This window comes from Cyprinus carpio, chromosome A23 (genome assembly GCF_018340385.1).
Source record: "Cyprinus carpio isolate SPL01 chromosome A23, ASM1834038v1, whole genome shotgun sequence".
Classification (NCBI taxonomy): Eukaryota; Metazoa; Chordata; class Actinopteri; order Cypriniformes; family Cyprinidae; genus Cyprinus; species Cyprinus carpio.
In genome coordinates, this window is record NC_056594.1 from 10,992,041 (window position 1) to 11,013,551 (window position 21,511).

General features: G+C 37.2%; 1 protein-coding gene across 3 annotated transcripts in view; it reads left to right on the forward strand.

Moving 5' to 3' along the window:
* The window catches only part of LOC109082914 (rho guanine nucleotide exchange factor 10-like protein), a 46,381-nt gene that overhangs the window by 14,287 nt on the left and 10,583 nt on the right, over window positions 1-21,511 (forward strand). For 2 of the 3 annotated variants that reach the window (XM_042713088.1, XM_042713086.1), the window contains 15 exons: window positions 1,138-1,271; window positions 2,023-2,136; window positions 3,140-3,248; window positions 3,535-3,638; window positions 5,887-5,964; window positions 6,458-6,637; window positions 7,406-7,522; window positions 7,665-7,757; window positions 9,083-9,253; window positions 10,771-10,917; window positions 12,154-12,325; window positions 15,262-15,377; window positions 16,865-16,992; window positions 18,010-18,110; window positions 18,260-18,381. In XM_042713088.1, coding sequence (XP_042569022.1) covers window positions 1,138-1,271; window positions 2,023-2,136; window positions 3,140-3,248; window positions 3,535-3,638; window positions 5,887-5,964; window positions 6,458-6,637; window positions 7,406-7,522; window positions 7,665-7,757; window positions 9,083-9,253; window positions 10,771-10,917; window positions 12,154-12,325; window positions 15,262-15,377; window positions 16,865-16,992; window positions 18,010-18,110; window positions 18,260-18,381 — 1,886 coding nt within the window. The remainder of the gene's footprint in view (window positions 1-1,137; window positions 1,272-2,022; window positions 2,137-3,139; window positions 3,249-3,534; window positions 3,639-5,886; window positions 5,965-6,457; window positions 6,638-7,405; window positions 7,523-7,664; window positions 7,758-9,082; window positions 9,254-10,770; window positions 10,918-12,153; window positions 12,326-15,261; window positions 15,378-16,864; window positions 16,993-18,009; window positions 18,111-18,259; window positions 18,382-21,511) is intronic. The other variant, XM_042713087.1, reaches the window with a different exon arrangement.

Here is a 21,511-nt window from a genome sequence, read left to right on the forward strand (position 1 = left end):
TTTTTACACCACAGACAAGGTCTGAGAAGAAAAAAAATCATTATGAAAATATAATTATATTTTCCTTAAAATGTTCTTCCTTACTAAAGGCCTTATTCTCATGTCATATATAACTGTGATGTTCTGCAAAACAACAAACTTTAAAACAATTTTTTCGGTAAAAATCAGATGGTCAAATCTGTTTTCTTTCAAGTAACGTTACATGGCAGGGTAAGCTTCACAGTGAACATTACTACATCACTCTCTTCAACGTAGTCGATATCAACAACAAAAATATATCTTGAGTCCATATATTGGTTATTTTGGGAAAATCCCAGGCATTTTGAGCAGTATAGGGTTATAAAAAATATATGATAATATAAAATTCAATTACAGTAAGTAGCCTATAAAATTGTAAAATAAATCTATCTATCAGTACTTTTTTTTACTTAAGTACATAAAAAATTGAGTACTTTTGTACTTTCACTTGAGTAAAATTGAAAAAGGAGTACTTTTACTTTTACTGGAGTAATATTTTATCGTATGTATCTGTACTTTTACTCAAGTACTTGATTTGTGTACTTCGTCCACCACTGACTCTGTACTCTTACCATGATACTGTGGTAAAATGAAGGAATTTTCTGCATTGATTTTTCATTATTTTGAATTATACATTACACTGTGTTGTGTTTTAGAGTTGAAGGAAATGTCTGTAAACTTAACAAGAAATGGTACAGGTAATTTTCTGCCAGGGCATTATCTGTTTTTCTACTGATTAGATGACTGATGTAGAGTTTCAAAAAAAATGTCCCGAACTGTGAAATTTGCCAAGATATCAACCAAGAATCAAACTTCAAACATTTCCTTAACAAAATTACAAAAGTCAAACTATCTGGCCTGTTATATCTGCATTAAAAAATATAAAAAATATACATGAATGCTCTTAAGGAAGGTGAACCTGAAGAAGGTAGCCAGCCTGGGCCACTGAACAGGGTAGTTGAACCCACTAGGGGCATCCATGTGTTATGAGGAGGCCATGAGAAAAAAATGCAGCCTGTACCAACCAACACACCTATGTTTGCGGTTTAGATGTATCTTGACTTAGGACATCTTATACTTCCTCCTACCTCATATACTTTTTTCTTGATTATTTTTCAGAGGATGATGTGATCTATGAGGAGGTGCAGAGGTCTGGCGAGGCTGGGCTGAAAGACAACGGCTGGGGCTCCAGTGAGTTTGAGAGTTACGATGAGCAGTCAGACAGCGAGACCAAGCAGCCCACTCGCAATAAGGTACAAATCCACTGCCCATTTATTATCAACACTTTCTAAATAAGTAATAAAATGAATAAATTAGATGTTGTGCATTGTTAAAGGGTGGTAGTATACAATGACTAACAAAAGTCAAAAGCAATGCTGCCCAGCATTAGCTCAGCCGGTGGTGTGTCTTTAGAGGCGGGGCTACTGATTTGAGTGACCAGTGGCAGATAGGAGCTGTTTGAATTCTGTTCAGTGATGCTAGTTGAAAAGAAATTACACACTTCAACTTTAAAAAAGGAAAGGACTTTTTCGGCACTCGGTTTCTTTCAGTTCTCCTTCCTTGCTGGGTTTACACTGTTCCTGTTCTTATTTAATGTCTGTTGATGCATGCCCGAGAGGTCTTAATCTGCAGATGTTGCACGTCATGCATGCAAACAGGTACAGAAAGCCTTAACTAGACTAACCATTCTGACCTTAGGTACTTCTGTTTAAGGAAGAATTTGTGAGCAGTAGAGCTGTTTAAGTGTGATGTTTTAGTACCGTGAACTGAGAAGGACAATCTCTGAGGCTAAATCTCTGGTCTTCTTCACACTGTTATGTCTGCCTTCAGTTCCCACTGTTGTTGGCCTCGATGTTATCACTGTCTGCCTGTGTTTGTCACTCTCTCAATCTCATTATTTTCCTCCTTCTCCCCTCTTTTTTGCCCCCATTTTTCTTTATGCACTGATATATTTCAACCCCCCCCGTACCGCTCGTGGACATGGCTTTGTGGTAATGGATATAGATTTCCCCAGATGTGCGACGTCTGAAGCAACGCTGCGTGCAGACCAGGCGTGAGCTAGCCATGCGGTTAGGGGCTCGAGATGTCAGCCAACTCAAACAAAACTATGACATCAAGGTACATTTATACAGCGGTGGGTGTGTGGTAATCACTGATTCTTGAGACATGGGACAAAACGTCAACTTATGACCATGATTATATTTTCTGTCATAACTATGACGTCAACTCCATAAAGGAATTGTTTTGGATTTTTATAGAATTTTAAGTTTGTTCTATTAGTAATTAATAACAACAGACAAACAAAATCTTGGCTCTTGCATTTAAATAGATGTGTGGTATTCAGTAATATTTCTTAATATATTGTATTTTTTTTTTTTAAGAAATACTTTTATTTAGCAGGGTTTAAATAAACTTTTCAAAAGTGACAGAAAACGTTTGTAACATTCTCAATGTCTTTACTTTTTTTGAATAAATGGGCATTAATGATAAAAATAAATATTTCCTGAGCACCAAATCAGTGTATTAGAATGATTTCTGAAAGATTGTGTGACACTGAAGACTGCAGTGAAGACTGCTGAGAATTCAGTTTTGCCATCACAGGAATAAATTGCATTTTAAAATGTTAAAATAGAAAACAGTTATTTTAACTTGTAATAATATTTCAGAATATTACAGTTTAATTGTAATTTTAATTTTGAGAACTGATGAAAATAGAAGACTTCTTTCAAAAACATGACAAGGAAAAATGCACATGGAAGAAGCATTAACGGAGCTCTGCAGCGTGTTTTGTCTCAGTTTTAAGGATCAGTGTTATATTACTGATTGAAATAAATCTAGATTTAGTTGCAATTTAAACTGTTCACCAAAATTCATATACAGCTACTAATTATAGTATTCCGTCATGCTAATCATTGAACAATGGAGAGTCTTTTTGTTTTTTTGTACAACGAAAATTAAACTGTTGCAACTGAGCAGAGAGGGACCTTGAGTGTTTGTTCTGGTGCTGCTGAACACACTGATCCACAAACAGGAATTTATCTCTTCTCTTTTAGTTTTGCTGATTCATTTTGTTCCTTGCTGTCATCTTATGCACTTAACCAGTCTCTCTTTCCTCACGTAGGTTCAACAGCTCATGAAAGCAGCTAGGAATGGCACGAAAGATGGACTGGAAAAGACCAAAATAGCCATGATGCGCAAAGTGCCCTTCCTGAGTAAAAAAGACTGCACAGGTTTGACTTTTTACACTCTCATTTCCTCTTGTTAGTTTCTGGTGTTTTTTTTTTTTTTCTGGCACCTGGTAGGTTACATTATAGAAACAATACTAGACTAGATGCCTCTTTGAAAATTTTTGAATGTTTGAGTTATTCTGAGATAGCACGTGGCATAAATTATTACAGAGCTACAGAATAGTGTTTACCTAGAGGGAGAAGTGAGCCGAGATGGAAGGTATTGGAATAGTATGTTATGCCAGTGGAAACGAGGAGTTTAACTGTGCTTTTGACTGTCAATGTGCAGATGCTATAGAGGAAGATTCTGGATATCTGGATGTGACTGTATCTGAACTCAAACATCCACCACCTCAACTTTCTCCAATGCCAGATGGGCTCAGTAGCCAACAGGTGCGTGTTTCTATCTACTTATGCGTGAATCGGCCTGCATTACTGTCAGTATCACACTTGCCCTGCTCATTTATGACATATTTCCATACACCACCTTAAAAATATTTGTGATCAGTAAGATTTTTTTGTTTTGTTTTGAAAGATAACACCTTTATTACTCAAGGATTCCTTAAATTGATCAAAAGTGACATTATGAAAAAATCTATTTCAAATAAATGCTGTTCTTTATTTTTAAAAATTTCTATTCATCAAATAATCCTGAATAAAATATATGGGTTTTTTCACAAAAATATTAAGCATCAAAGCTTATATCTGGGTTTTTTTTTTTTTTGCAAAAATATTAAAGGGATAGTTTCACCCAAAAATGAAAAATTATGTCATTAATGACTCACCCTCATGTCGTTCCAAACCCGTGAGACCTCCGTTCATCTTCGGAACACAGTATAAGATATTTAGATTTAGTCCGAGAGCTTTCTGTCCCTCCATTGAGAATGTATGTACGGTATACTGTCCACGTCCAGAAAGGTAATAAATCTTCAAAGTAGTCATGTGACATCAGAGGGTCCGTTTAGAATTTTTTGAAGCATCGAAAATACATTTTGGTCCAAAAATATCAAAAACTACGACTATTCATCATTGTCTTCTCTTCCGTGTCTGTTATGAGCACGTTCACAACACTGCAGTTTAGTGATATCCGGTTCGCGAACGAATCACTCGATGTAACCGGATCTTCTTGAACCAGTTCACCAAATCGAACTGAATCGTTTGAAACGGTTCGCATCAACAATAAGCATTAATCCACAAATGACTTAAGCTGTTAACTGTTTAACATGGCTGACACTCCCTCTGAGTTCAAATAAACCAATATCCCGGAGTAATTCATTTACTCAAACAGTACACTGACTGAACCGAGCCAGATAACGAACGAAACATTGACTCGTTCTCGAGTCAAGAACCGGTTGCATCGGTTTTCGGATCACCGGTAGTGATGGGAAGTTCTGTTCTTCTCCGCGAACCGGTTCTTTCGGACAGTTTGATTCAACAAACCGGTTGCCGAAAACGGTCACACCAGTTCTTTTGCACTCGACGTAATGACTTCATTTGGCGATGATTGCCCTTGATTCAAGCCTTCGGTTTAACCCGCGCTCATAACATTAGCACAGAATCGGTTCAGAATCAATCACCAAAAGAACCAGTTCAGTTCAGACGCGCTGTGTGTCAGTCTGCTTCACGCATGCGCAGTATCATCAGCTCCTCGGTTTCGAACCGGACGCTGTCCGACAGAAACGGTTCTTGACTCGAGAACGAGTCAATGTTTCGTTCGTTATCTGGCTCGGTTCAGTCAGTGTACTGTTTGAGTAAATGAATTACTCCGGGATATTGGTTTATTTGAACTCAAAGGGAGTGTCAGCCATGTTAAAAAAGTTAACAGCTTAAGTCATTTGTGGATTAATGCTTATTGTTGACGCGAACCGTTTTTTCAAACGATTCAGTTCGATTTGGTGAAACTGGTTCAAGAAGATCCGGTTACATCGAGTGATTCATTCGCGAACCGGATATCACTAAACTGCAGTGTTGTGGAACGCGCTCATAACAGACCCGGGAGAGAAGTCAATGCTGAATAAAAGTCGTAGTTTTTGATATTTTTGGACCAAGAATGTATTTTCGATGCTTCAAAAAATTCTAACGGACCCTCTGATGTCACATGAACTACTTTGAAGATGTTTTTGTTACCTTTCTGGACGTGGACAGTATACCGTACATACATTCTCAATGGAGGGACAGAAAGCTCTCGGACTAAATCTAAATATCTATATCTTATACTGTGTTCCGAAGATGAACGGAGGGAGGTCTTACGGGTTTGCATCAAAGCTATTTTCAGCATTGATAATAATAAGAAGAAATGTTTCTCAAGCAACAAATCATTAAGCATCAAAGCTATTTTCAGCATTGATAATAATAAGAAGAAATGTTTCTCGAGCACCAAATCAGTGTATTAGAATTATTTCTGAAGGATCATGTGAAACTGATGACTGAAGTAATGGCTTTGCCATCACATGAATAAATGACTTTTAAAAATATATTAAAAATAAAATGTTAAATTGTAGTTATATTTCACTGTATTACTGTTTTTACTGTATTTTTACTGCTGCCTTGGTAAGCATAGGAGCATATTTAGCCGCTGGTTTGCTGTCAATTAACCTAACTGAATTCAAATTCCTATTTTGCATTATTTTGAATGTCCCAGGTTGTCAGGCGTCATATTCTTGGCTCTATCATCCAGAGTGAAAGAAGCTACTTAGACTCACTCAAGAGGATCCTGCTGGTTAGTGACACAATCATGACATTACATATGACTGTAATACTAAAAAAAACTTTTCTAACAATGCAAGAAACAGAAATATTCCTCAATTTTCTTAGTGAAGTCTAAAGGAGGGCAAAACTAGGAATAAAGCACAAGGGGCAAAATATACCCTGTTAAAAAAAAATGCCTAAAGTGTTTTGCTGGTCTTAAACAGTTTAAGCTGGTTAGCCAGCTGGTCCACCAGCCTGAGCGGCTGACAAGTGCCACAAAACCCCTTTAAAACCATTAAAACTGACCATCCTAACCTTCTTGGGCAGGGTGGTTTGCAATTTTTTTCAGCAGGGTAAAGACAAAAGCTAAATATATTCATAGAACCTTATCTTATTGTGCTGTTTTAGCTTGAAGATTCATTAAACAGATGTGAATATGTTAATTAAATCAACAGAGAGATGAAACCCGAGCTGAACAATCTGACCAGACTCACTTTATACCTACCACCTGAATTATATTTTAGGAATATAAGAAGCCTTTGATGGAGGCGGAGCCGCGGATCCTGAGCTTGAAGAAGATCCAGACTGTTTTTTATAGGCTGAAGGAGATCCTGCAGTGTCACTCCATGTTTCAGATTGCTCTGGCTTCCCGAGTTGCAGAATGGGATAATACAGAGAAAATCGGAGACCTTTTTGTTGCTTCAGTACGTCTCCTTTTGTTCTACTAAAATGTTCAATTTGTGGTGTGTTTCACAGCTTTTGGTTTTTATGTTCATTCAAAGCTTAAAATTTCATTGCTTTGGCCGTTTTTTTTTCACACTTGTTTTGCATAGCATTTATCCAGCTGATTTGTATGGCCACATATACAACCTTCACATTAAGATGAAGATTTTTGCATGAATAAGGGTTGTCAGATCTGCTTATAAGAGTCAGTTATACTTTGTAATTCTCTGTATTTATCCCCTAGCATGACTCACTTTCTTTTGTTTCTGTGATGAGGGATCTTTGCAGATGGAAAAATGGAAAATCCTTTAGTCAGCAGTTCTATTTAAAGTGTGTTAATTTCCTCTGCATAATGCAGACTGTGCTCTGCAGCTGAGAACATAATGTTTAAGACAGTTTGATCAGTAAATGCTAAAAAATCTTACAACTAGTTGCTCCATATTGACCAAAAAATAAATACAAATGCAAGCAAAGTACACTCAAAAAAAAAAGGTGAGTGGTACTGTTTACCTGAGTGGTACTGTTTCAAAATAGTGATATCTTTAAAGTACTAGTATGTCTAATTTAGGGATGGATAAGGTATAAAGATGTACATTTTAACTCCCCCAGTGACAGCTTTGTACCTTGTTTTCCTTGGAGTGTACCGATTACAAAGCATTAAGTCTTGAAGTACTTGGATCTTCTGTTATGTCTGAACTGTGGATTGTTATGTCTGCCACTGTGCTGATCGTTGTTTTCTTCTCCTCTAGTTTTCCAAGTCAATGGTGCTAGATGTGTACAGCGACTATATAAACAACTTCACCAATGCTATGGGTCTTATCAAGAAAGCTTGTATGTCCAAGCCAGCATTCCTGGAGTTTCTCAAGGTGAACTTTTCAACCTGCTCCTGATTGTTCACCCTTTTGTTTGAGCAAGCAGCGCTTACATTTACACTTACAAGTGTAAAAATCTAGTTCCATTCTAGTTCCTGTCATTTCCAACCTGGTTTTATGTTCTTCTGGGTTGCAGAAGAAGCAGGCTGCCAGTACAGACAGAATCACTCTTTATGGCCTCATGGTCAAACCAATTCAGCGCTTTCCTCAATTCATACTCCTACTGCAGGTTAGTACTCTGAAAGCTCCAAACACACACACAGACACACAGACACACACACACACACACACACACACACACACACACACACACACACACACACACACACACACACACACACATACACAAAGCTAAAGATGAATGACAAATAAGTAGTTTAATTTTATAATGGTGTAATTTAGTCAGACTGTTGCACATGGGGAAGTGAAAGACAGAGTGCTAGTGAGGCACATTAAATGTACACACAATGTGAAAGAAAAGAAAAAGAAATTCGTGACATTTGCCAAGTATGGTAACACATACTCGGAATTGGTGCTCTGCATTTAACCCATCCAAGTGCACATACACAGCAGTGAGAAGTGAACACACCGTGAACACACACCCGGAGCAGTGGGCAGCTATATATCCAGCGCCTGGGGAGCAACTGGGGGTTCAGTGACTTGCTCAAGGGCACTTCAGCCATGGGTATTGAGGGTGGAAGAGAGCTCTGTTCATTCACTCCCGCACACCTACAACTCCTGCCAGCACCGAGACTCGAACCTGTGACCTTCAGGTTACAAGTCCAAATCTCTAACCATTAGGCCACAGCTGCCCCATGTGTGCTTCCTATCAAAACCATGTTGTGATACTGTGCAGAAAGTGCTCAAACATGTGAAACTTAACCCCGAGGAAATCCCTTGTGTATGCTGATTACTAACATAAGACTTTATTATTTTACTAGAGAAGAAAAAATCAAGTTCTGCCAGGAATTTTTTTTTTTTTTTGTATTTACTCTATCTTACAGTATATTCAATGACTTGATTTGCATATAATTGCTGGGATGCTGAGGCATTTACCTCAGGCTGTTTCTCAGGGACATTTGAGTTCATAAAGAGGGTGTTACATGGGTGTGCTATAGCTTGGTTGTTTAAAATGTGTATGAGGCTACAGTTGAAAATGAGCTGAAATTGCTGAACTGGAGCAACTACAGAAATGAATTGAAAAAGCATTAACAACCCTCTGACATATGTCCAAGTGAAACAGGAAATTCACTGAGGGTGGGACTTGATTTTATAAAGTAAATAGAGTCGGTTTTCATTTAATGCACACTACTGCATGTAAATGTTAACTGAGTAAAGTAAAATTCTAAACTGGTAACTGGATTGTTATATGTGTATTTACCACAATTCATGAATTATTGTGGCTTTGAGCATGCCACTTAACATCATTTGCTTGCGTGGGACAGTCTTTGTAATAAGTGTATTATAGGTCACTTTGCAAGGAAGCATTGGCTAAATGACAAATTATGTAGTAATTACTGAATAAATGCAGACAAATCTGTCTGTGTTCCACAGGACATGCTGAAAACCACCCCTGTTGGGCATCAGGATAGGCTGCCACTGCAGCTGGCCCTCACTGAGCTTGAGACTCTCGCCGAGAAGCTGAACGAACAGAAAAGGCTGGCCGAGCAGCTCGCTGAAATCCAACAGCTCACTCGTAGCGTCAGTGACCGTAACCTCAGTAAGGTCAGAGACCACCACACTACAAACACACACGGGACGCTTCAAAGCATTGCCAACCCAACAACACAATGATTTTGTTTTGGAGGCAGTGAGAAAGGACATGAGCTGTCAGTGTGATCAAACTGCTATTTTCCACATTTCCTTTTTCTAGAAATAGCTTTGACAAAGATATTTCCTTGCCAGGGTGTTTGGTTGTCAGTTATTTTAGTAGGAGCTATTAAACACCACATAATATTAAAATGTTTGTTTTGTGGCTTTCATTTCATGTCTATTAGCTTTGAGGACATCTATCTGCTTGCACAAGGGACCACCTTCCTAAAATACTCTATAAAGGCAACTATATTTTTAATATATGAAAGCCCTATTTCTATACTGTGTGAAAATAGCAATCGTGAAATGATAAAGACAACATATTGTTTATATTGTCATGTACTGTCAAGCCAGAAGAAGTTATTAAAAGATTATCTGTTTATTTTATTTTTATATTCATTTTTATAAATGTATATTATATTATATTATATTATATTATATTATATTATATTATACATTTTATATTCAGTTTGTGTTTTTTTAGCATTTTAATTAAGCTAGACTGATTTTATATATTAATATTAGTTATATTAATAATAATAATATATGAAAGGGGTGGCTGATTATGATTTCACTTTTTTAACTTTAGTTAGTGTGTAATGTTGCTGTTAGAACATAAACAACATCTTCAAAGTTACGACACTCAAAGTTCAGTGCAGAGGGAGGTATTTTCTTTTAAAGAAATCGCTGTTTAAGGACTACAAAAAAGGCTGGTAGTGACTACAACCAGCCTCTTCCTGGTTTTGTGACATCACAAACCCCAAAATTTACATAAACCCTGACCCTGGGAACATGCAACTACTCATAATGGTATGGGGGTGTGACATTTCCACACTAGGTGGTTAGCAAATCACAACACACTGGGTCTGATTGCGTATTTCTGAGGGAGGGGCTTCATAGAACCAGGAACTCAACAGAGAATAGAGTTTGACGAGAATAGAAACCGAGGTGTAGAATAAAGGTAAAATATCTGAAAATAACACATTTTTTTAAAAGCAAAGAATGAACATATTATACTGCACCCCATAAAGACTGATCATCCACCCCTTTAATTTAGATTATTTTAATTCATCTTGTGACCCCTAGTGGGCCCCTGCCCCCTGGTTAAGAACCACTGAACTAGAGCATTCCCACTTCCCTCAGCAGCTGCAATGCACACATACAGTATATATCTCACCTGCATATGCAAATAACCAGTTTTTTAATCCCCAAATGTTACATCACTCTTACCTCTAGATTTGTTCAACTGCGCAAGTGTTACATTCAAGGATGTTAGAGTTAGAATAGGAATGAAATTAAGATTAATTAAAAGACATTACTTCAAAGTCAAGAGTCTAACCTGAAGCGCACAGACAAACAGGTGATGCAGGTATTCTCTCAGGGTGTGGATGTATTCATTTACTTTGTAAAACTGTATTTTTTTATAACAGCAACTGAACTCGGATCAGAAGCAGTTGATTCTGTCTGAGACTCTGATTGAGACCGTCTATGGCGAGAAGGGTCAAGTCCTCAAGTCTAAGGAGCGCAAAGTCTTCCTCCTGAATGACATGCTCGTCTGTGCAAACATCAATGTGAAGTAAGCAGTCCTCTTCACACATCACAACTCTGTCCTGTCTTTCATGAGAAAGGTTTAAGCTCAGTTAATTATATTGCAGTATAATTAATGAAGCTGTTCACCCAAAAATGAAAATTTTGACATCATTTACTCACCCTCATTCAAACCTTTTTGAGTTTATTTAGCAAAATGTTCATGCTGCTTCTTTTATATAATGAAACACCTGGTGACCTAGAGCTGTCAAACTTAGAAAATGATGACAAAAGGCACAATAAAAGTAGTTCATCTAAAGCCGTCTGATTGCTTTGTGTTGAGGAAAAGACACCTTGAAGTTGTTTTTCACTGATAATGTCCTTCTCTCACACATCTTTCAAATTTCATTCATGTTCAAATCCAGCGTATCAAAACATGTCACATCAGGTTTGACATAATTTCATGTCAAAGATTTCAAATGCCAGATTTAAATATGTACATATGCATGCTTACTTATGTGCATGTTTAAATTGCACAAATGAGAGAGAATATCTGTGAAAACTCTTAAATTAAATGCTGTCATATGGCTTCATATGACTTGTTATATAGTGCATGAGTCATATGATCTACTTTTATGATACTTTAATGTCATCTTTGGAGGTCACCATTTATTTTCATTGTATAGAAAAAAGCAAAACAAACATCCTGCCAAAACTTTCCTTTTGTGTTTAACAGAAGAATGAAAGTCATAAGAGTTTGGAATGATATGAGTGTGAGTAAATGATGACAGACCATTCATTTCTAGTTTAATTAGTATTAAGTACTTAAGCACTTGCTCATAATTTATGAATTAAGGCCATCTCCCTTTTAACGCCCTCTCAACTGACACATAGATACATTGAAATGGGCATTGATAACATCTTTGAGGAGCCAAGGTAACAGTCTCACATCTGCCAGGTTTTTTTTATTAATGACCACTGGGTCATGCTGTTTTCAAAGACTTCAAATCAGAATGATTTTACACTGTCTTCAAAGTTCTGCTGCATTCTTCAATCTCATCGAACATTTCTCAATGCATATCATGCATAACAGAGGAATACATGAATTATAATTACCTGAAAAATCGCAGTAGGGGGTGTGAGGCTCTCTGGGAATCTTTCTGATCACAAAGCTCTAATTCCTGATTCCTGGATCTCCGACACTATCGTTCAGACGTTCTCTGATCATGTATTATTTGTAATTGTGAACTTGTGCAATCTTAAAGTAATTATTTTGTGTTTAATAAGGCCCTCCAGATATCAGCAGCCTAGTCCCTATCGGTCCAAAATACGCAGTTAAGTGGAGTGCCCCCCTGCTGCAAGTGCAAGTGGTGGAGGTGGGCCAGGAGACCCCCCAGCGTAAAGACAGCATCTACCAGCAGAGTGGAAGCAGGCGCCTGAGCTCCATCAACTCTCAAGGTTGGCATTTTTAAAAAGTACTCCTTTCATGTGGTTAGAGGAGCCCGGGAAAAATAATGAAATAATGAACTTGGTTTTTTGATGTAGTTGGTAAAGCTGGATCATATAGAATAGATTAATAGAATAGAATAAATTGTAAATCATATTTTCAAATATTACAGTTTTTATTGTATTTTTAAATAAATTCAGCCTTGGTTAGCATTTGAACCCAAACTATCTATCAACCTATCCATTTTTATATGTGTGTGTTTGACCCTGGACCACAAAACCAGTCTTAAGTCTCTGGGGTATATTTTTAGCAATAGCCTAAAAAAAAAACACTGTATGGGTCAAAATTATCAATTTTTCTTTTATGGCAAAAATTAGGATATTAAGTAAAGATCATGTACCATGAAGATATTTTAAAAATGTCCTACCGTAAATATATCAAAACTTAATTTTTGATTAGGAATATGCATTGCTAAGAACTTCATTTGGAACTTTAAAGGTGATTTTCTCAGTATTTAGATTTTTTTGCACCCTCAGATTCCAGATATTCAAATAGTTTTATCTCGGACAAATATTGTCTGATCCTAACAAACCATACATCAATCAATGTTTTGCTTATTTATTCAGCTTTCAGATGATATATAAATCTCAATTTCGAAAAATTTACACTTAAGACTGGTTTTGTGGTCCAGGGTCACATTTACAGGTGCTGGTCATATAATTAGAATATCATCAAAAAGTTTATTTATTTCACTAATTCCATTCAAAAAGTGAAACCTGTCTATTATATATTCATTCATTACACACAGACTGATATATTTCAAATGTTTATTTCTTTTAATTTTGATGACTATAACTGACAACTAAGGAAAACCCCAAATTCATTATCTCAGAAAATTAGAATATTGTGAAAAGGTTCGATATTGAAGACACCTGGTGCCACACTCTAATCAGCTAATTAACTCAAAACACCCGCAAAGGCCTTTAAATGGTCTCTCAATCCAGTTCTGTAGGCTACATAATCATGGGGAAGACTGCTGACTTGACAGTTGTCCAAAAGACGCCAATTGACACCTTGCACAAGGAGGGCAAGACACAAAAGTTCATTGCAAAAGAGGCTGGCTGTTCACAGAGCTCTGTGTCCAAGCACATTAATAGAGAGGCGAAGGAAAGAAAAGATGTGGTAGAAAAAAAGTGTACAAGCAATAGGGATAACCGCACCCTGGAGAGGATTGTGAAACAAAACCCATTCAAAAATGTGGGAGAGATTCACAAAGAGTGGACTGCAGCTGGAGTCAGTGCTTCAAGAACCACTACGCACAGACGTATGCAAGACATGGGTTTCAGCTGTCGCATTCCTTGTGTCAAGCCACTCTTAACAAACAGACAGCGTCAGAAGGTCCCACTGTGTCTAAAGACAAAAAGGACTGGACTGCTGCTGAGTGGTCCTAAGTTTATGTTCTCTGATGTAAGTAAATTTTGCATTTCCTTTGCAACCTGGGCTCTTAAATCAGGGTCCCAGAGTCTGGAGGAAGAGAGAAGAGGCACACAATCCACGTTGCTTTAGGTCCAAGTGTAAAGTTTCCACCTTAGTCAGTGATGGTTTGGAGTGCCATGTCGTCTGCTGGTGTTGTTCCACTGTGTTTTCTGAAGTCCAAGGTCAACGCAGAGCACCTGTATACCAGGAAGTTTTAGAGCACTTCATGCTTCCTGCTGCTGCTGACCAACTTTATGGAGATGCAAAGATTCATTTTCCAACAGGACTTGGAACCTGCACACAGTGGCAAAGCTACCAGTACCTAGTTTTTAATTGGCCAGCAAACTTGCCTGACCTTAACCCCATAGGAAATCTAGCTGGGGGTATTGTGAAGAGGAAGAATGGTGCGATATGCCAGACCCAAGAATGCAGAAGAGCTGAAGGCCACTATCAGAGCAACCTGGGCCTCCTCATAACACCTGAGCAGTGCCACAGAACTGATCGACTCCATGCCACGCCGCATTGCTGCAGTAATTCAGGCAAAAGGAGCCCCAACTAAGTGTAGTGGAGATGAGTGGTACCCGGTGAGTGCTGTACATGCTCATACTTTTCATGTTTCATACTTTTCAGTTGGCCAAGATTTCTAAAAAAAGTCCTTTCTTTGTATTGGTCTTAAGTTATATTCTAATTTTCTGAGATACTGAATTTGGGATTTTTTCCTTTTCAGTTGTCAGTTATAATCTTCAAGATTAAAAGAAATAAACATTTTGCTTTTAAATATATCAGTCTGTGTGTAATGGAATGATTGTCTGAATATAACCCCTATACAAGTTTCACTTTTGAAATAGAATTAGTGAAATCAACTTTTGATGATATTTAGGTAAGTGTATATGACTCATACGTTTTAATCTTTTAAAAATTAAATTCTTAATATTTAATATAATTTTATTTCCATCTTAAAAATCAAAAGTATTCATCATTCAATCTCCTTCAAAATTATTGTATGGATTTTTACTGTTCTCTAACACTGGTAAACACAAGAAATTACAGTTTCCCCACAGTTATGACAGCTTTACCTTTAACAAATCACTGTCGCCAAGCTAATATCAGTGTGCAGTCCTCCTGCTGCATTCATCTTAGGTTTCCTCAGGGCTCAATGTTAAACCCAGCATGGGAAATATACGCTGATAGTCAGAGGACACAACAGAAGGTCTAATTCCAGGATAAGATGAACCAAAAGTCCCTGGGTGACTTTTTTTCTTCTTTTCTTACATCAGAAATTTCAACCTGTTCTCTACATCTTTCCTGCTGTGTTTGAGCTTTCAGCCTGATGCAAATACTGCACAGAATTACAATGTTAGTTGAGCGTAGCCATTCCATTGCAAGAGTTTGCTGGGGGCATATAATTTCAGTCCCAAAAGATTTAATGTGAATATAATTACTGATTATCATGGAAATGTTATTTGTTCAGGAAAGCTGTTTCTGGGACCACCTCGGCTGTATCAGGAACTGCAGGAGTTACAGCATGATCTTTCTGTGGTGGAGGAAGTCACATTGTTGGTGGGCACCCTGCAGGGATCGTACCAGGTAAAATCCTTAATCATCCACAGCGTTGCACACCTGATCAATTTCCAACTGCCAGTGAATAACTCCATTCCTTTTAGGGATGTGCAAAACTATGCATTTTCATAGTCGAATAGTCTGAAAAACTAGGGATAATTCATCCAAAAATTAAAAATTCTGTTTTCATTTACTCACCCATGTTATGCATTACATCATTTGTGAAACAAAAAAAGATGTGAGAAAAGAGCAACAAAACACTTTTCTCAAAAACGTCAATTTAAAAGTAAACAGAATTTCATTTTTGGGTGAACTATCCCCTTAAGGAAGCCTTTAGGCTGCTTGAGAGATGTTTCCACAAGACACTATTCAGATGTTGCTGAAGAATTACAAAAAAAGAAGCATAATAACAAAAAAAAAAACATCATAAAACACTTAAACATAGTATAAATCATAAAAAAAAATTAAAATTCACAAATAATAATTTATAGTTTCAGATTTGTATTTATAATTTCAGAATTTCATTCATTTTGTATTTAAAACATTCATTTTGTGACAAAATGTTTTGTGACTAGCTTTGCTAGTATAGGATAGCATCATTCACAGCCATGCTTTCATTAACAAAAAATTAAATATTTAACATTCAACATTTTTCAATATACGTCCACTCTGACTAAGATCTAAGTGTTGCTGACAGCTATTTTAAATATATACGGTTAACATCTGCAACCTTTTATTGCACAAATCTTGTTCACACAAAAAAAAGGATTATGCATACTAACAGAAACATTGCTCACAGCAGGCGATTTGAAGTCCGACAGTAATTGTCTTGAAATGTATTGTTGAAACAGTGGATTTGTAACAAAAGCTGTGCTATGATGGCTGTTGCAGCAGAGCTTTCGAGGGGATGAATTTTGAGATGCATCATCTCTGAGAAGCGCAGCACGCTGTCAGCATGCTAACACTCTCCACATGAAGTTTCCTCTGTAAATCCATTCTTTTTATAGCGCAACTGCTAAAAATATTGAAACCAAAACAAAAAATTAGGAGAAAAGCTGGTCAACCTCACTGATCGACTAGTTTACCCATTTGTAGTCCATGTAGTGTGCAACGGTCAACTGCATTGATTTTCTTCATGGGGAAATCGATTCTTAACAACAATAGGTGAACAGTCTTGTACTGTAGATTTTCAGATACTTTTTTACTTCAAAACAAAGTTTGTGATGATGTGTTTCACCTCATAGCTGGTGGGTTTGGTTCATGGCTTATAATGCTTTAACAAGGCCTTTTTAAAATCCCTTTGGGAAAAAAGAGTGGAAAAAATACTCCGGAACCAGTGTTGCTGAAAAACCGGGCAGGCACTAATGCACTCTATTGTGTCACTTTCTCGCTCTTTAACATTTCCTTGCGCTAATTATGTTGCAAATGTCAAAAAGCAGGGTGCTAAGTGTGGTAACCGGTTCTTAGTCAGTCTGACAGCTGTCTCCCGTAAATGTGACTGTGTTCGTGTACAGAATCTCAACACTACAGTGGGGCAGGACTGGTGCATGGCTCTTCAGAGGCTCATCCGCATCAAAGAGGATGAGATCCAGTGTGCCAACAAGTGTCGTCTACGGCTGATGGTTCCTGGGAAGCCTGACAAGTGAGTGCAGACTACCCACTAATGCCAGTGGGCACAGGTTACGCAAAATAGAGCTGTGCATTGAATTCCCCTCAAATGTGGGTGGATGTGACAGTTACACTTTCATCACACTTGTACCAGAAGGATTTCAATTTCTTGGATTTGTCTTGGACAGGCTCAGTCCCCGGAGCCACAAGACTTTTTCTGATCAGTTGGAGGATTAAACACAGGCTGAACAGCTTTTAAGATTCAAGCTTTTCTTAAAATCTAATGGATCATTATGGTTTAAGGCAGGGATCTGACCCTCTTGGTGGATAATGAGACTGAGCACGGACACGCTGTTACATACAGCCTTTAAAATGTTTTATTATTATTACTATTAACATTGAAAATATGTTTCTTGAGCACCAAATAAGCATATCAGAATGATTTCTTAAGGATCATGTGACAGTGAAGACTGGAGTAATGGCTGATGAAAAATCAGTTTTGCCATCACAGGAATAAATTACATTTTAAAAGATATTACAATAGAAAACGTATGTTAAATTGCAATAATATGTCAATTTTATAGTTTTTACTGTATTTTTATTTAAATTAATGCAGTATATTCATTATTTTAACATTTATTTTATACACTGTAGAGTGGGAAGCACAGTAAAAGCTTTTGTTGAAATCAACTCATTATTGTTAAGTGCATTTTTTCCTTTTTTCAAAAGAATTATTTTGAGATCAAACAATAACTGCCAGACCCCCTGCTGTACCACTGTGGACCCCCTGTTGAAGTCCTCCGTATTAAGCTGAATTGTGTTTTTTGTTGTTGCCATGTACTTTTTTCCTTTTAGCAAGCACATATTATTTTGACTCTTGGCACAAATAGAGCTGTACATACTCATTTTATTCATGCATGGAACTGAAACAGGCATTTTTCACTTGGATTTTGATTGTGTTGAATTCCTCTTGGATTTTCACAGTTTGTGTGTGTGTGTGTGTGTGTGTGTGTGTGTGTGTGTGTGTGTGTGTGCATACATCCCTTGACAGGTCTGGTCATCCAGTCAGTTTCACAGTGGTCTTCAGTACGCCCAGTCCAATTAGCAAAATCTCCTGGGTCAATCGCCTGCATCTGGCCAAAATCGCCCTGAGTAAGCGTGGCATCTTTGGCTTGAGTAACATATTGTTGACATGAATCTATCACTTATTATTTTCATGGATTCATTTTCTTATGTGTAAAAAGCATTGAGTTTAAGTGACAGAATTGCACCTCTGGCTAAGCTTATTACCGTTTGTGTAGGAGATGAAAACTTGCCTGGCTGGGTGTGTGTAGAGGATGATGAAAAGACTAAGCCTCCATTCTGGTGCCCGTTACTGGCCTGCCAATTGCCTGTGTTTACCCCAAAAATGCAAGATCTGAAGGTAAGTGATAGACAACCAACCAATTTGTATTTGTGTAAACTTAAGGAAGAACACTATTCAACTACACACAGAAGTCATTTTATGTCGTTTTTTTATGTGTTTTACCAAAACCAACTGAAAAATGAAACTTCTGTTGTTATTATAAGTGAATTGTGAGTGGTTAAATGTAAGCCTGACTTGTTGTGCAGAAACATTTGTACTAAGTTTTTATCAAAATGGAAGCATGTTCACTAATAGTCTCAGACATTTGATCCCCACTTGATGTGTTATACTTTAGCTTTTATGAAACTCTTGAAACTGACTTGTCAGTGTACCACCAGAGGCCATTTAGTGCTGCAAAATAAATGGCCTCCTGTTGTAAATTGAGAAGTTAGTTTCAAGAGTTTCATACAAGCTATTTGTATTTGTGGAAACTTAAGAAAGAACACTATTCAGATACACACAGAAGTCATTTTATGTTGTTTTTGTGCGTTTTACAACAACAACTCTAAAATGAAAGTTCTGTTATCATTGTAAGTGAATTGCAAGTGTTTAAATGTAAGCCTGACTTTTTGTGTTCTACCTGTAGGAAAGAAAAAGTACAAATGAGATCTTAATATCTTTCTCCTAGACAAATAGTTTTCAAGAGGATGTTAAGGGTCTACAGATATTAAATTATTTAATGTTAAATTTAATCAAAATACTTTTTTCAATTATTTTTGGCATTTTTGCCTTTTATTAGGATAGGACAGTATATATTGACAGGAAAAAAAGTAGGAAAGAGAAGGGGGACCGGATTTGGAAAGGACCGCAAGCTGGGACTCGAACTCGGGCCGCCCAAAGCATAACAGCGCTATATATCTCTTCCCAAGAGGCTATCAGTGCCAACATCAAAATACTTTTTTATAATATTTATGAATATTAATATATTTATATGCAGATTGTACTCAGATTTAGGCTACGTTTACACGACAATGATGTAGTCAAAAACTGAAAAGTTTTTCCCTTGCGTTTTTAAAAAGTTTCATGTATACCTGACGTTTTTAAAATGATTTGCGTTTACACATATCCGCGAAAACGACCAAAAATGCTGTATTACGTATGCCAGGCCAGTACTTGGCGCTGTCACTTTTTTAGTAAACAGTGCCTGTAGGGAAGTGATGATTTATGTTGTATATGATGCATCTCCACTGTTGGTTGTAATATTGGTGAAGTAAATCCATACTTTGCTGAAGGAGCGTTAGCAAGCTTGAGCAGCAACAACAGTACCAAACTCCTCCATTGTTGTGGATGTTCGTTTGCACTTGCCTTCAAAATCGACACATACTGCTCATGTCTACATACCTAACACGTACTACGCACATGCATGACTCACCGTTTTCTAAGATTGCTGTTTTGGGTGTTTACACGGAAACAATAACGTTGCAAACTTGCACTTTGAAACCCGTTTTCAAAAATAGGCATCTTCAGTCCCCAAAACGCCATTGTCGTTTCCCATTTTTGGATGAAAACGTTGTCGTGTATTCATTGGTATGTATGTGGTAGACTATCATTCACTACTTGCTTGGCCAACATGCTAAACTTTTATCTGCCCTCTCAGTACTGCATAACATGGTGGATTGGCAATCTTTCAGTCATAGTATTTGCAGTCAGACATGGTGTCTGAATCAAACACATGTTGCCTTACATTTACATTTAGCTTTGATCTTCTATTTTGTATGGCATTGCTGTTTTACACCTCCAGGTCGGTATGCAGCTTCAAACATCTGGTCAGTACTTCACAGTTTTATTCAAGACCTTCTGCTGGTCCAATTTTGATTATATTTATTAGCAATAGTTCTGTTCTCCCATTGGATTTCATTGCTTTACTGTTATGATTTGTCATTTAATTACAGTTTTGTTGAGATTAGTATCTATATTAATTCTCATAGAGTGGCTCGTTGATTTCTGTAGTGTATTCAGCATTGTTTTTGCAAGTTCTGTTAATTTGTCACTCAGATACTGTTATCTAGCTGGTTAACAGATGAGGTTTTGTCAAAATTGCAAGAATGACTGCAATATGCTGTGAGCTCCAAACCATGTTGTTCAGATGTAAATGTGTTTATAAATGTATGGATTTACAGTATAGCGGTATAAGTTTCAATTATAATTTTCTGTATTTTCTTTTTGTAATGAAGAAAAATGGTTGTAAACAAAACCAATAGCTCAAAGGTAATATAGTCCAATATGTTTTACCAAAACACATAAGTATAGTTTATGACCACGTTATCTCATTGTCCACAAAAGTTCTGGTTCATTAGCTCTCTTCCTGACAACTGTGAAAGGATTTTTTGTGTGGTTCAAATGTCTTCCCAAATCCCTAATGTCCCATAGCAAGTGTATTTCATAGGAAGCGATATGACAAATGCTTCACAACTCATTTGCTGCCGGTGTGTTTGCTTCATTATTCTCAAAATGTGATGCATTCACCCTTTAATGATTGCTTTCCATACCGCTATCAACTCTGGATGAGTGGCTGATGCGACTTCTGGATGCTTTGGGTGTCGCTCTTACAGCTACAAACCTCACATGCTCATCCGATTCCTGCATCTGATGTTTTTGATGTCTCTTGACGGTGGTTGTTCTTTTTGCCTGGGATGTGTAGTACTTTGAAGTCATACGGTTGCAGCCTTAGGACCCATTGTTCAGAGCTGGCAGAAGGTTTAGATTAAGGACTAAATATAGTCCCTAGTATTTTGGTCTGTGAGCAAATCAAACTTTCTTCCAAAAGCTAAGGCTTCACTTTCTGTATGCCTGTATTTGCATTCAGTCAGGCTGCGATTCACCAAGTATGTATACATCTTTCCTCTTTGGTACTGAACAAACACCTGTCTCAACCTACAGAATGTGCATCTGCTTTCATCTGCATTCTGTCATCATCCTTTTTGAAGTATACTCCAGTGCCAGCCTTGCCCAAAATGAGTTTGAATACATTGCTTTACAGTAGCTCACAAGACCCAAGAAAAAAGTCTTCATAGCTCATGTGCTCTTTGCAGTTGATTTGATTCTTTGCTTTGTTGACTAAAACTTCCATGAAATTCAGTATACTTGCTTACCTGAAAATATACTTTTATTTGAAGTTTAGTAATCAAACATTCCCATTGAAGTTGCA